The sequence below is a fragment of the Bos mutus genome, chromosome 2, assembly GCF_027580195.1.
Source record: "Bos mutus isolate GX-2022 chromosome 2, NWIPB_WYAK_1.1, whole genome shotgun sequence".
Classification (NCBI taxonomy): domain Eukaryota; kingdom Metazoa; phylum Chordata; class Mammalia; order Artiodactyla; family Bovidae; genus Bos; species Bos mutus.
In genome coordinates this window covers 56,925,829-56,941,755 of record NC_091618.1, presented here as the reverse complement: position 1 = coordinate 56,941,755, position 15,927 = coordinate 56,925,829, and the positions used below count along the sequence as shown (strand labels likewise).

The 15,927-nt window shown below is 48.8% G+C and overlaps 1 protein-coding gene across 2 annotated transcripts in view; it reads left to right on the top strand.

The window, feature by feature from the left end:
* The window catches only part of GYPC (glycophorin C (Gerbich blood group)), a 49,149-nt gene that overhangs the window by 26,278 nt on the left and 6,944 nt on the right, over positions 1-15,927 (top strand). Inside the window, exon 2 of one of the 2 annotated variants that reach the window (XM_070389048.1) lies at positions 5,416-5,460. The exons of the other annotated variant lie outside the window; for it this stretch is intronic. Within the exon in view, the coding sequence (XP_070245149.1) occupies positions 5,416-5,460 (45 nt within the window). The remainder of the gene's footprint in view (positions 1-5,415; positions 5,461-15,927) is intronic. 2 annotated transcript variants of the gene reach the window in all.

Below are 15,927 nucleotides of genomic sequence, written 5' to 3'. Positions count from 1 at the left end.
TGGTAAGGCTTAGCACACGTGATCTAGCTGGAGAGCAGGGACCATGAAAGGCATGTCAGCATGACTATGGCCCGCACAGAGGCCAAGTGGCCAGTACTTGAACCACATGGGTGACCACGTGAACGTATGCACGTATGTACAGATGAACAGGCATACGTGCATGCACTGCACACACACACAAGATGTCAGCTTCACCTTACAATGATCTACTACAAACCAGGAACTTAATAAATGAGAGCCATTAATATCGCTGGGAGCTTTGTGTACCTCTGTGAAGTGACGACTGTTTAATGGCTCACTTGGAGACTCTCAGAGAGATTATTTATTTAACATGTGAGAGGCAGGTGTGTGGAAAAAATAATGATAAAAAAGTCAGTTGGGACATGTCAGAGGATATTTTATGCAACATCACTTATTCATCCAACAACCCAACATTGTGTCAGATAGTGAGGGGTCAAATACAATCCTCCCTCATTATAGCTCAAAAATGAGTGTAGAGATGGATGACCACAAAGCATTTTAGTAATGATTTGAACAAGTTGTTCAGCAAACTACAGCCTTCAGACTAAACCCAGCCTGTGGCCTGTTTAGCTAAGAAGGGTTTACATGTTTTTAAAGGATTGTTTGAAAAAGCAGGAAAACCGATAAAACAAAGAAGAATATGCAACAGAGACCATATATGGGCTGCACAGCCTAAAATATTTATGAGAAAGGTTGCAGCTCCTGAAGGAATAAAGGAAGCAGCAGATGAGCCCGATGCAGAAATCAGGGAAGGCTTCTCAGAGGAGGTGACATGACCTGAACTTCATAGCTAAGCAGGAGTACTACAGCATCTCCATCCCCAGGAACTTCCTTCCAGCCAACCAGTCCACCACACACGAGAAACCATAAAGGATAAATTTAGAGGATTTGTTCCTGAAAGGAGGCCTGGGAGAGTCCAGAGGTTCTGAAATGTCAGGCAGTGGGGTGTGGACCTGTCCCACTGTACAACAAAAGGACCAGATGTGGCTTGCTGATCCCCAACACCGAGACAATGGGGAGGGACAGACCACTCAGCTTCTCATGCCCCTGTGGTCTTGATGCCAGGGATGTTAGCCCTTGAATCACCAGTAGGTCCAACCTGGGGACTGAACGATGTGACAGAGAAAAGCAGCTGCAGGGAAAGAAGGCACACAAATGCCTGGACGCCCAGGCCTTCCAGTTATCCCTGCCCCCAGATCCCTTCATCTCCCTGACAGCTCAGAACACAGGGACCAAAGGCTGCACCACCCAGCCTCCTACCCCAACCCGGCTGAATACGCCTCCCCTCCCTTGCAGCAGACACCTGGCTTTACAACTGGGCACAGTGTGGAAACAGGAGACGCTGTTGTTCCTTCCTTCCTGAACATACACATCATGCTCTCCTCCTCCAAGCAGACATCTGCTGTCTCTCTCAGAATCTCAGCTGTCTCACCAGCATCATTCTGTGAGCTGTCCACACACACACACACACACCCCATTAACCTCAATTCCCGCCTTTTGGCATCAGCTCCTGCAGTCATAACCAGAATAAAACATTCACAGGGCACTTCCAAAGTCTTCATTTCAAGCGGCCTGATCTCCAACAGCTCAGGCCTCTGCTGATTCCACATCTTCACTCCAGCAATTCCTCAGACAAGTGGGCATCTTGAATCCAGTACCTGACCACTTCCCCTGCCCATCACCTTCCATCTACTCACTTCCCCGCCGAGCATCTTAGGCTCCACAGCCCATAATCAGACCTCCTAGAAAATACGTTCTGAACCCATCACCTCTCATCTCTCCCACTGAAGTTCAAGCCAGCATCCTTGGTTCTCTGAACTGTACCATGGCCCCTGCCTGGTCCCGTTCCTCTGAACAGTGGCCAGAGCCATCCTGACAGCATGACAATCAGTTCACAGTACTCTTCTGCTCCAAATCCTTCTATGGCCCTGTATACCTCAGAGTAAGAACTGAAGCTCGTCCAGGGCTCTCTAGCCCCTCCATTATCCTCTGCTGTTATTTCTCTGACTGCATCTCCTACAGCTCATCCCAGGCTCACTCCACTCCAGCCACATTGGCCTTCTGGCTTGTCCTTAAATACACTGGAGCTGCTCCCACCCCGGGCCTTTGCGCCTGCTGTTCCTGCTGTCTGAGATACTCTTCTCCAGATCTCCACTGGATATCTTTTCCCATACCCCCTTCAGGTCGTAGTCAAATGCCACCTCTCCCTGGCCACACTTACTCAAATTTGTAACTCCTACTCATGGTCCTTGTCCTTTTTTTTTGTCTTCACACTGTCTAGTATACTCCATAGCTTGTGTTTTTCTCCTTTGTATTATTTGTATCCTTTCCCTTGAATGTAAACTCCAGAAAAAGAATTTCAGCTGTTTTTCTTCGTTTTTGCTGCTGTGTCCCCAGATGAATTTTGTTGAATGAACATGTGAACTCTCTTAACCTTTTCTCCTTTACTCCTACTGGCCCATGTTTAGATCAGTAAATATAGCTCTTCCCCCTCCTGTGCAGCTGAACTCAAGCCAGGCTAAGAGCACCCCCTATTCACACACACACACACACACACCAGATTGACTGGTCCCCCCTACTCAGTGCTGTGATCCCCAATCCAAATTCTCTGTTCAACAAGCCCCCACCTCTCTCTGTCCATTTCCACCCTCCACTTGTTTTCCCCCCAAGCACCAATTATGAGGGAGGCTTATCTCACTGAAAAAGAAACCTCTGAAACATCAAAAGAAGGTATAGAAATCCTTTTGAGGAGTTTTGCTATAAGGGGGAGCAGAGGAAGGGCCCAGGAGTGGGAGGGAGACAAGGTGTGAAGAAGGGAGCTTTATCTTTTCTTCAGTTTGCAGAACAGTGTGCTGTCAGGGGTGACCTGCTGGCAGGGGCCAATTTTGTGATGCAGGTGAGAGAGGGGAGGTCTCAGTGGTGACATTTATCGTGTGTGGGGATGTGGAGTCTCATACACACTCAGGCCCTGGGGAGCACAGGGCAGCCATAGACTGAGCAGGAGGAAAGTCGTGACAGGGCTGCCCAGCCACTGCAGGGGAGCCTGGCCCAGTCTCCCAGGTATGGCTCGCCCCTCACCCCGGGCTTCTCCTGGCTCACTGCCTGCTTCGTCCTGGGCTCCAGTGCTGCCACATGAGTCCAAGGCCCAGGGCTCAGTTCTGGCTCCTCTCCTTAATCTACATTTGCTGGGATGTGGCCCCAGCCCATGTCTGTGAGCACCGTCATGATGCTGGAGCAACCCCCTACCTCCAGCTACACCTTCAGCCCTCACCTTTCCCCGAGCTCCAGACTCCTCTCTCCGATGGCCTGCCCTGCACCTGTGCTTCACATCTAATACATCCCCGAGCTTAACACATCCTCATCTAGCGCTGATTTCTGCCCCCCTCCCTGCCCCACACCACACGCCCCTTGTAGTAAACTCCATCCTCCCTGCTCAGGCCAAAAGTCTGACTCTTTTTTCTTTCTTTCTTTCTTTCTTTGCACACTCCACATCTAATCCATTGGCAAGTTTTATTTGCCCCACATTCCAGATACACCCCAAATGTCTCTATCCCTCATCACCTGTGGCACCATGGTTCTTATCCAGGCGCTTGCCTAAACCATGGCCGCAGCCTCTCCCATCTTTACTCAGGGTCTGTCCTCAGCACAGCAGTTGAAATGATAATTCTCTCTCATACACAGTTCATATGGCTCCTGCTGGACCCCTGCTCTGGCCTCCCACCCCTCACCGAGTGCTGCGGGGTCCAACCTGTCCTGTCATCACTGCACCTCCTAGCACTCTGGCCCTCACTCACTCTGCAGTGGCCACATGGTCCCTGGCTCACCTGGGAACACATCGCCTGGCGAGTGTCTCCTTGAGATATTCCTCATTCCAATGTCTGTAGGGCTCACAGGCTCCAGTATTTCGGCCTGCATTAGTCCTTTGTGGCTACTATAATGAAGGCCACAGTTGTTGTTGTTCAGTTGCTACCACATATCTGGGCTAAAGCAACAGATATGTATTTCTGACAGTTCTGGGCACTGAGAAGTAAGTTCAAGATCAAAGTGCCAGCAGGTCTGATGTCTGGTGGGGGCCACCTCCTGGTTCATAGCCAGGCATTTTCTCTCTGTGTCCTCAAGTGGCAGAAGGACTGAGGGAGCCCTCTGGGGTCTGTTTTATAATGGCACTAATCCCATTCACGAGGACTCCACCTTCATGACCTAGTCACCTTCCAATGGCCTCCTAATTCCACCACACTGGAGGTTAGGTTTCAACATATGAAATTGGGTAGGGGTGGGGAGGGTGGCAATGGCATCCCACTCTAGTACTCCTGCCTGGAAAATCCCATGGAATGAGGAGCCTGATAGGCTGCAGTCCATGGGGTCGCTGAGGGTCGGACACGACTGAGCGACTTCACTTTGACTTTTCACTTTCATGCATTGGAGAAGGAAATGGCAACCCACTCCAGTGTTCTTGCCTGGAGAATCCCAGGGACGAGGGAGCCTGGTGGGCTGCCGTCTATGGGGTCACACAGAGTCGGACAGGACTGAAGTGACTTAGCAGCAGTAGCAGCAGCAGGGGAGGGTGGGGGGTGGAGGGGACAAAAGCATTTAGTCTAGCACAGCCCAAAAGTTGCCTCCTCTGGGTGACCTCCCTGATCACCTCCTCAGTTATTCTTTTTCCCTTTCCCCCTTTTTTGTGTCTTCAGGATTTATCACCTCCCTGGCCGTAAATCTTGAATCCCTATTTTTAACTCCCTATTGTCTCTCCCTACCCTAGAATGGAAAAGAAAACCCCAAGGGAGGGTCTTAGCGCAGTTCACTGTTAGACCTTCAGCCTCTAATAAAGGGAATGTGATGGGCCCTCAGTGAACCTTCTCTGAAGGGATGGTTCTGGCAGAAGCTTTGGAATCAGACCCCTTTCCCACCCCCCATGTTGCTGTTGTGTGACCTCAGGCGGGTTGTAGTTTGCCCCACTGAAAAGTGATGGGCATTGTTGCATCCAATTCAGTGGTTCTCCTGAGAAATTGCACCAATATACGAACTTATAAAGTGAGCCCCTAAGTGGTGGTGATTATATCATTATACATATCTAGAAAGGAGGGCTTTCGAGTGGGAAGAGAGACAATAGTCACTGGGGGGAGTGGAGCTAGAGTATAGCGGGAACCTGAAGGAACTTTTTAGCCAACCAAATACCTTGCCTTTGCTGCTGGTGGTGGTGATGTCGGGGTAGGAGAGAGGCATTCTGAGTGCCGCTGGGGCAGGGGGAGAGCCAGGGCCTAGCTGGGCTGGGGTCTTGGCCCTGCTGCTCTCTAGCTGCGAGGCCTTGGATAAGATCCAGGAGCTCCCTGGGCTCACTCTCCACATTTCTAAAATAAGGATGCCCACACCTGTCTCATGCCATTGTTTCTACAGGGACAGAGACGGCAGCAGTGATGGAGATTCCCCTTTGGTCCCCAGGTGAGTGCTCCCTCTACATCTGGGTCTTTAGGTCCTCACACGCCCAAGGTGGTCCATGGATGCCCCTGATCCTCCCCATGGGGCCACACTGTCTTCAGAAAGGGGGAGGAAAGGAGAAGTGAGGATACGGAAGTTCTTCCACCTACTGCCTGACTTTCCTGTGATAAGAAAGTCTATGACCAAATCTAACTCACAGGCCAGGCAGACACATAATAGCAGCAACCTCAGGGTGTGAATGGGAGAACAAACACTGGCCACACAGAGCCACGGGGTGGGGGTGGGGGGCAGGGGGGCCTGGTTCTGCTTTTGCCGGATCTGCGGGAGGAGATAAATCTTCAGATAAATCTTCAGAGCAGCCAGATGTTTCTCCCCCACCCCCCAGCAAAGAGAGGCTTTATAACCCTGGCCTCTGCTCTTTTCTAAGCTGGAGAGGTCAGGTCCTTGGTCCCCACATTGGTCCCCCAGCCTGAAATCAGGGCTGGGAGGAGCATCGCTGGCCCATTCCCTGGGCCTCCACAGTTCAGCTGCTCCTTATAGAGCTGTCTTCCCCATCATAACTGGATCCACTCACTATCCATGTGCTTGGCCCTGGCTGGGGCATAACCGTCACCACCAGTGAAGGCTGGGGACCGTGACTTAGAGAAGCACTTGCATCAGCCCAGGGAGCTCAGTGATACAGCTGCAGGTGCATGCATGAACATATATGTGGATAAGGTTGTGTGTGAAATCTATATATTAGGAGAAAACGATACCCCCAAAACCTACCCCCTAACCTATAACGCCCCAAAAGCTACCATCTCAAGAAAGTGTATTTCCTTTCTTTCCTTTTACTGACTCTTTTCTAGAATGTTTAACATAGTTTATATTTAGAGTCTTGTTCCTCTCCATTAAATCATACTATGAGCGTTTCCCCCTGTCACTAAGAATTCCCATGTGTCCCTCAGTAAGTGAGGCAGAACTGTCTGTCCTGTGGATGTATCATAATTTACAGGACCAATTTCTTGACGCAAAACATTTAGCTAGTCCTCTCTTATTTTCCATCTTAAACCCAATGGCAATATACTTTGCCAAACATGAATTTTTGTTGCTGTTTCAGGTGATTTCTCCAGGATCAATGACTAGAAATGGAGTTTGATATTTGGGGTGATATATTTACCAAAGAAGGTGTGAGAGAAGGAAAGGTACCCATTTTTGAGAATCCCACATTTTTTGAGCAATCTAGACAGCATATATTTTAGATAATAGCGTGTAAATACATGAAATATAATGAAAATTTTTGTAGCGCTTTATGTTTTATAAAGTACATTCTTAATTTTTCTTCACAACAAGTTTAAAATAGTGCATTATTCTATATACTGGTATCTAGAACAAAAGTAGTTCAGCCCCTGGTTTTCTGAGTTGGCAACCCACTTCTTCCATTGCGTGAAGTTGTTCTGTTCTTGAAAAGAAGCAGATTCAGTTTCAAGTGGTTAAGAGCTCAAGCTTCAGCAGGAGATCAAGCGCTGCCATGTAAATCTGGTCTTGTTAGTCTCTCTCAGCCATAGTAAAAGAGGCTGATGGAGCAAGGGTGGGGATGGTGTGTTTGGAGTTAAACAGCGGAAGTTGTAAAAGGAAGATCATCTGGTTAAGAGCCGTCATCATGGAGGCAGCAAAGAAAACATAACCATCCCTCTCTGTCCTCCAAAACTGCAGTTTCCTGCTGCCATCTCCCAACTTAAATGGAAAGCAGCTGCCTGGAAGCTCGGGAGATGCAGAGTAGGGTCAGCCTCCCCAGGGTAAAGAGGAAGACAAGGAAGGGATCAACAGCCAGTGAAGAGATTCACAGGGCAAGTTCCCAAACAAAGGAACTTCAGTCCTCTGTGCGTTTGGAACCCAGCATGGCGGCACATGGAGGCATTCTGCTTCACCAACCTGGAAGCTCTCTGAAATCTCTCCTTTTAAGATTTTTATGGAGACTTCATTGCACAGGCATGATTCATTAAATCCTGAGGCACTGTGAGAACCCCACTTTGACTGAATCTGTGTCAACACTGTGGACAAGGATAATAAGTGATACTCAAATAGCTAGTCTAACTCATAAGAGGTCTATGGATGGTGACTACAGAGCAGCACCATTGCAACCAACACCAAGGAAATGGGTTGGAGAGGCTGCGGCACTCCCCAAGGTGGTCTAGGTGGTGAGTGGGGGCTCACGTCACCCTGTGGGACCACCCTTCATGTTGTCCCCTGTCCACTCCATGCCAGGTCATCATGCTCAGCTCACAGGTACCCAGGGGGCTCCCATCTAGCAGGTGGGGCTTTCTTGCACCCTCATCATCCCCATGGCTAGATGTAGCTAGGGCTGGAAAAAGTAGGTCCAGAGCCTTTCGGGCTCCAGCTGGCTCTGGGGGAGTGGGGAGTTGGGAAGCCAGGCCATGCTAATTGAGACACACAGTCACTTTCTGGCTCCTCAGAGCATCTCCAAGAACCCACTTGCTTTGACATTTTGGTGCCCCTGACAACTTTCTCTGGAGAAGCCCTTGCCCGCTACATCATCGGGGCCCGGGTGTACTTAGCTGAATCAGCCTTGGCTCTCATTCCTTCCCTGGGTGTCACCACGCTCACTCAGGGCACACATGGGCATCCAGGGCCAGCTGAGGACCTTCCAGAATTTCCAGAGAACAACGCTGCAGCCTCCTCCCTGGTCATTGGTCAGAGGGTATGCGTAGCGACCAGACCTCGGTACATTGTCCCCTGTCCCCTTGCCCAGACAGGCAGGGGAGCCAGCAGAGGTGACAAATGCTCAGACTGTGTCACTGTGCCAGGTCTCCAGCTCCATCAGCTGGTCCTGAAAGAAAGGGCGCTGAGGCTGTAGCCCAGGCAGCTGTGGCTGTAGCTGCTTGTTTGCATTGCTGAGAGGGTCCCAGCCCCCCACCCCCCGTCCCCCTGTCAAAGGACTGTAACAGTGTTTGAACAGAGCCTCGGCGCTGTCAGTAGCACTTACGGTCATGAGTTCAGTGGTTTGCAGAGGGAAGCCCCTGGACTAGAGCAGCATCACCTGCACAGGTGAGAAATGCGGGCTTTCAGGTCCAACCCGGCCCTGCTGATCAGAATCTGGGTGGTGGGGGCAGTGACCCACGGAGTTGGGGTGTGACAAATCCCCTGCCCCAGGCACTTCCCATGGACACTCAACTGTGAGAACCAGGGCCTCAGCTGTCAGTCTTTTAGGCTGGGGATTTACTATCTCTGTGTTACAGATAAGTAAAGGGGGCTATGAGACATGGAGGGGCTTGCCTCCAAAATTCTTTCCTACACCACAGGTGTCATCATCCCTCGAGATGAGAAGGGTGGAGTACCATACCATTTGAGGAGACTAGTACAATTCCTAAGGGTATTTACTGCCTCCCCTCTTTAGGGCCTTGTTTCTTGTACTCAGTGTATGGTGAGTACATTTATCTGTTCCCTCTTTATCCACAACTCGGCAAATTCCTTCCAATTGCTGCTGGGCTCTGGAGCCTGATCCTGACCTTGGTCAGAGCAGGGACCCTGTCTCTCTGTCAGACAGAATCCACCTTCTCTTCTTTCAACATGAAGATCACTGGGCTTGATGAAGGGACTTGTGCAAATCAGAACTTAAATAGTATATACATACATACATATGTATATGTATGTATAAGTGTGTGTATATATGTATGTATATGTGTATGTATGTATATGTGTGTGTGTGTATACATATATGTATGTATGTATGGTAGTGCTTTAGTCGCCAAGTTGCGTCTGACTCTTGTGACCCCGTGGACTGTAGTCCACTAGGCTCTTCTGTCCATGGGATTTCCCAGGCAAAAATACTGAAGGGGGTTGCCATGCCCTTCTCCAGGGTATCTTCCCAACCCAGGGATGGAACCCGCATCTCTTGTGTCTCCTGCATTGGCAGGCAGATTCTTTACCACTAGCGCTACCTGGGAAGCCTATAAATATTATGAAAATGAAGTCACTCAGTCGTGTCCGACTCTTTGCAACCCCATAGACTGTAGCCTACCAGGCTCCTCTGTCCATGGGATTTTCCAGGCAATAGTACTGGAGTGGAATTCCATTTCCTTCTCCAGGGGATCTTCCCAACCCAGGGCTCGAACCCAGGTCTCCAACATTGTAGACAGACGCTTTACCGTCTGAGCCACCAGGGAAGTCCTAACAATAAATAAATATTATAGTTGAGGACCAAAAAAAAGGACTTCCATGGTGATCTGTTAGTTAAAAATCTGGCTTCTACTGCAGTGGGGCTGGGAGTGGGTGGGGAATCCATCCTTGGCTGGAGAACTAAGATTCCATCATGCGGATGAGGTGCAGCCAATATATTGTGGTGTTGGAGAAGACTCTTGAGAGTCCCTTGGACTGCAAGGTGATCAAACCAGTCAATCCTAAAGGAAAGCAATCCTAAATATTCATTGGAAGGACTGATGCTGATGCTGAAACTCCAATACTTTGGCCACCTGCTGTGACGAGCCAACTCATTGGAAAAGACCCTGATACTGGAAAAGATTAAAGGCAGGAGAAGGGAACGACAGAGAATGAGATGGTTGGATGGCATCACTGCCTCAATGGGCGTGAGTTTGAGCAAGCTCCAGAAGATGGTGAAGGACTGGGAAGCCTGGTGTGTGGCAGTCCATGGGGTCGCAAAGAGTCAGACACAACTGAACAACAATATGCATATATTAATAATATGGTTGGTTCTCCTCTCTCCTTTTCCAGTGTGCTAAAGCCACACCAGCTGTTTCAACACCAGCTGCTCTGCCACAAAGAGCAAACCTTCTGAGCTCTTTTTGGTGGTATTAGTGTTGTCTTATCTGAGATTCTAGACCAGACACTTCTCTGGCCCTGCCCCCGCCCAAGCAGCAGATGGAGACCAAGTTCCAGGCTCCTCCCCAGGACCACACACAGCAGCCAGACTGGGATCTTTTCCTCCCCTTCTTCCGGTCTCTTTTGAATTCCATTTTCTTAGAAATCCTCAGATCTTCAGGAGGAAGAAGGGTAGGGTGTGGAGAGGAAAGAGTGGTTCCTTGAGTGTGCCTTGAGGCTATTTACTGCCCTCTTAATAAATCCCAAACTCCACACAACCCAAAGCTGACGAGGCCCCTCTTTCAGAGGAACATCCACGTATGGACAGTGGTGACTTCTGTATTGGAATAAGACTGTATTAAAAAAAAAAAAAAACCTCAGGAATAATAGCAGGGAAATATAGCTGGAGGAAAGCAGATACTCTGGGCTGTGAGTTACAGCATCCTCAACTTTCAGTTCCCCTCTATTGAGCACATCCCTCAAATAGCAATGCCTGGATATGAAAACTCCCTGAGTAAGGATCCAGAGGCACGAAGACCCCCTTTCCAGCTCCCTTATCTGCCAGTTTATCAATGTCAGGAATGGCTCTATTCTCCAGAGTAGGGAGCCCACCTCTCTTCTCCCCATCCCAAGTCCCAGTGCTTCACCCATGTGTAGTGATATGGCTGGTGTGTTGCAGCATGCAAGGCTTCGGTACCCACCAGACACCTGTCCCTGTTTTTATACAGTATAAGCAGGCACCGGGGCAACAGGGAAAGCTGGATCACAGCCAGGAGGAGGCAAATAAGGCTGAATCTTTGGATGGGGTTTCAGAGCAATGTGATGACATTGCACGGCGATTTGGCTGCCCTGGGATTGGGGAGATTATTTATAAGGCGACACACAAGGGACTGCAGATGGTGACTGCAGCCATGAAATTAAAAGACACTTGCTCCTTGGAAGAAAAGCTATGACCAACCTAGGCAGCATATTAAAAAGCAGAGACATTACTTTACCAACAAAGGTCTGTCTAGTCAAAGCTATGGTTTTTCCAGTAGTCATGTATGGATGTGAGAGTTGGACTATAAAGAAAACTGAGCACTGAAGAATTGATGCTTTTGAACTGTGGTGTTGGAGAAGACTCTTGAGAGTTCCTTGGACTGCAAGGAGATCCAATCAGTCCATCCTCAAGGAAATCAGTCCTGAATAGTCATTGGAAGGACTGATGCTGAAGCTGAAACTCCAATACTTGGCCACTTGATTTGAAGAACCGACTCATTAGGAAAGACCCTGATGCTGAGAAAGATTGAAGGTGGGAGGAGAAGGGGATGATAGAGAATGAGATGGTTGAGTCTGAGTAGATTCCGGTAGTTGGTAACGGACAGGGAAGTCTGGTGTTCTGCAGTCATGGGTCGCAAAGAGTTGGACACGACTGAGAGACTGAACTGACCTGAACACAAGGGACCATGAGGGCAATCATTTTGACCTTGAGACTAGCAGACACATTCTCACCAAGGCACATCAGATTCACGTGGGCCTTACCTGCCCAGGTACTTTGTCCTTAGAATTTGATCTGGGGGGTAAGTGGACACAGGCTCTCTGCACAGATAGGAAGGGTGACCTGCTGGCAGTTGCAGGCAGATAACTCCCCTCCTCCAGCATACAACCAGCAGCTCCTGGGAGCCCAGACCCTGACCCATGACGACCAGGTATCCCAACAGGTAGACCCACCTGGAGATCCTCCTGTGTCACCTCCCATCACAACCTTTCCATTTGCATCCTTCTCTTACCACCGCTGCTGGCATTGCCCACTCAGCGTCTCAGAAGGCCAGTCTTGGGGACCACCTCCTCTATAAAGCCTTCATGAGAACCCAGAGAATTACCCTTTCTGAAGTTTCCCATAGACATCCTTGTCTCTACTGTAAGATCTGTTCCTTGAAGGCAGGGACCTTGCCCTAACTCTCTGCCACATTGCTGGGATGTAGTAGGTGCTAAAGAGAGTTTGCCAAAGGAAAGAACGAATAAACAAAATCCTGAGTTTCCTCACTGTCCTAGAACCTGGGCATCCTGGGGCTGAGTCTGATGGTTGAGTTCCCTCTAGAGCAGCCCCAGGCACATCTTTTATTTTATTATTAATTTTTATTGGAGTATCATTGATTTACAGTGTGGTATTAGTTTCAGGTATACAACAAAGTGAATCAGTTATGCATATACAAATATTCACTCTTTTTCAGATTCCTTTCCCTTACAGTCATTACAGAATGTTGAGTCAAGTTGCCTGTGCTATGCAGTAGATTCTTATCAGTTATCAGTTTTATATATAATAATGTGTGTGTGTCAATCCTAATTGGAGAAGGCAACGGCACCCCACTCCAGTCAATCCTAATCTCCCAATGTTTCCTTCTCCCCATTTCCCCTCCCCCATCTTCCCCCTTGGCAACCATAAGTTTTTTCTCTGCATCTGTGACTCTGTTTCCGAGGCACGTCTTTATTGCTCATATTGACACTCGAAGACACAGGGTCTAACTTTCACATAAATGTATCTGGTCTCAACCATGTCATAAGTGTCTTGGGGACAGATCTCATCCTTTCCACATACCATGAAGCCTGGGGCTGGGCAAATGCTGGTTTGCAAGAAACAGAAATTGTATAACAAGCTATCCATTTCTTTCCTTGGAGTGCTTTAGCTTGAGACTACACCCTTTCAGAGCAAGATTAACAACAGACCAAAGAAAAATAAATGTCTTTGACCTTTTTATTACCCCAAAGGAAAGTCAGTTAGTAAACATCAGTTGTCAGCTAATTTCTACTTTACTTGCATCAGGCCTTTGAGGCCAGAATGTAGAAAAGGAAGGAGAAACTCCAGTGCAAGCAAAGGAGAATTATCTATAGCCACAAAGGTTCCTGTCCCTCCCCTGGACCCAAGTCAGACTCACACAAAGCCATTGCCCCCTTCCCCTGGATTCGCTGGGTAAAGTGACTTTTCTGACCCAATACCATCAAGCAACAGACGTGGCTGCCACTGCATTTCTGACATCCACACCGTTGTCATGGCTTGAATTCACCCAAGACTTCGTGACACACCGAGTTTCCCTTCAGGATTCTAAGACTAAAATAATCTTCCTTTTCCCAGAGTCCTCCGCCCTGTGTGCGAATTCTTTTCTTGGCTGGACCAGGTGGGCAATGGGAAACAGGAATGGGGTGCTTCTTCCAGGACCTCTGAAGCAGGAGGAAAAATCATTAGAAGTGGGTGGGGAGGTAGGAAGACCGAGCCTTGCAGGAAAAAGAACTTCCCAGCACAGCTTTATCGGAAAATACAAGAAAAGTGAGGCCCTTGCTGGTGACAGGAGGGTCAACTTGTGTCTCTGGGGCCAGTGCCTAAGCATTGCGACATCTGAGAAACACTACTAGACCCCTGAGAATCCAGCTGCTGCTTAAGGCTGTGTCCTGTTAGTTGTGTCCAAGCTGCCAGGTGGAACGGAGAATGTCGCCTACGTGGAGGAGCAGCACCTCTACACCCTGCTGCCCCCCAGGGCTGCTGCCTTCGACCAGGGGACAGGCGACTGACCACCCTGCAGACCTGGGAAATCAGCAGGGAGTTGGCTGCAGCCAAATGACATATAGTGCAGGAGCAAGGCCATTTCCAACTTCAGCAGCTGGCGCTGAGGAGAGAACACATTTTAGAGCTGTGGCATCCCAGGTTACAACACAGGCGCTGCTCCTTCCATCTGTGAGACTTTGACCTCTTACTTGAGCTCTCTGGGCATGCATTTTATTATCTGTAATTCACAAAAAGGGGCAAAGGCTTCCTTTTTGCTGGCTTGCTGTTCAGAGCTAAGAGGCAACTTCACCCAGTGCCTTCTGCCTACTAAGACCTCCTCCCCCTGATCCCCACCCCCCACCCCAAGGCTGAACCCCCAGGACCTGTGTCAGCACTTCTCTAGTCCTAGAATATTGTGCCCACCCCTGAAAATTCCCAAGATTCACTGGAGCATCAGCCTCCCCTGGCACCTACCCCCATACCCCACCTCCATGGGAGGTGGTGACATCCCCACATGAGAGCTGGGGCAGGAGCAGCCCTTCCCTTCCTCTCTGGATCCACAGCTACAGGAAACACCTGATGTCCCCACCCTTGACCTGGCCCCCCTCTGGCAAGTTCTGCAGCTGGGTGACCACACAGAGGGTTCAGAAGCCCAGAGGTATCAGACTGCTTGGCCATTCCTCAGCCATCACCCACCCACAAGAGCTTTCACAGGTATGATGCAAGTGAAGTAGAAATCAGCCGTACTTTGTTCTCCTTCTGTCAGCTTCTCGCTTGATCTCTTGATCAGGCTGCCCTTGAACCCGACACTATAGAAAAAAGGGTTTAGTTTATTCTTTTCTGTCATTGTTGTTTAGTTGCTAAGTCGTGTCTAACTCTTTGTGACTCCATGTACTGCAGCACTCCAGGCTTCCCTGTCCTTCACTATCTCTCGAAGTTTGCTCAAATTCATGTTCATTGGGTCAGTAATGCCATCCAACCATCTCATCCTCAGTCACCCCCTTCTCCTCCTCCCCTCAGTCGTTTCCAGCATCTGGGTCTTTTCCAGTGAGTCACCTCTTTGATTTAGGTGGCCAAAGTACTGGAGCTTCAGCTTCAGCATAAGTCCATCCAATGAACATTCAGGGTTGATGTCCTTTAGAATTGATTGATTTGATCTCCTTTAGGATTGGTTGGCTTGATCTCCTTGCACTTCAAGGGACTCTCAAGAATCTTCTCCAGTACCACAATTCAAAAGCATCAATTCTCTGGCACTCAGCCTTCTTTATGGTCTAGCTCTCACATCCATACACGACTACTGGAAAAATCATAGCTTTGACTATATGCACCTTTTGTTGGCAAAGTGATAGCTCTGCTTTTTAATACATTGTTTAGGTTTGTCATAGCTTTCATTCCAAGGAGCAAACATCTTTTAATTCCATGGCTGTAGTCACCATCTGCAGTGATTTTCAAGTCCAAGAAAATAAAATCTGTCACTCTTTCCACTTTTTCCCCATCTATTTGCCATGAAGTGATGGGATCAGATGCCATGATCTTAGTTTTTTATATGTTGAATTTTAAGCCAGCTTTTTCACTCTCCTCTTTCATCCTCATCAAGAGACTCTTTAGTTGTCTAAATCACGGTCTGTAAACATCATGGTGAATGATACCCTCAGTAAGAAACCCACTTTACACTGTGACTCAGATCAATATGCTCACGGTGTGTGTGTGCACAAGAAGTCAGAGCTCCCTAAACAGTATCCCAGCTGAAGGTGATGGACCCAGAGTAATATCAACAATAAGACTCAGAATCAAGCCAGTGGCTACAACTGATAAATACCTATTCTGAGCTAGGTACCACATACGTGTGTTAGTTGGTCAGTCGTCTGACTCTTTGCGACCCTATGGACTGTAGTCCTCAGGCTCCTCTGTTCTTGGAATTTCCCAGGCATGAATACTGGAGCAGGTTGCCATTTCCTTCTCCAGGGGATCTTCCCAACTCAGAGATTGAATCCACATCTCCTGCACTGGCAGGAGTATTCTTTACTGCTCAGCCACCAGGGAAGCCCCTCATCTCTGGTGAGGGTGTTGCAGTCTCAAGGAGAGCTAGGAAGGAAAAACACAGGGTACTTTGGGTCTCTACAGAAAGCGGG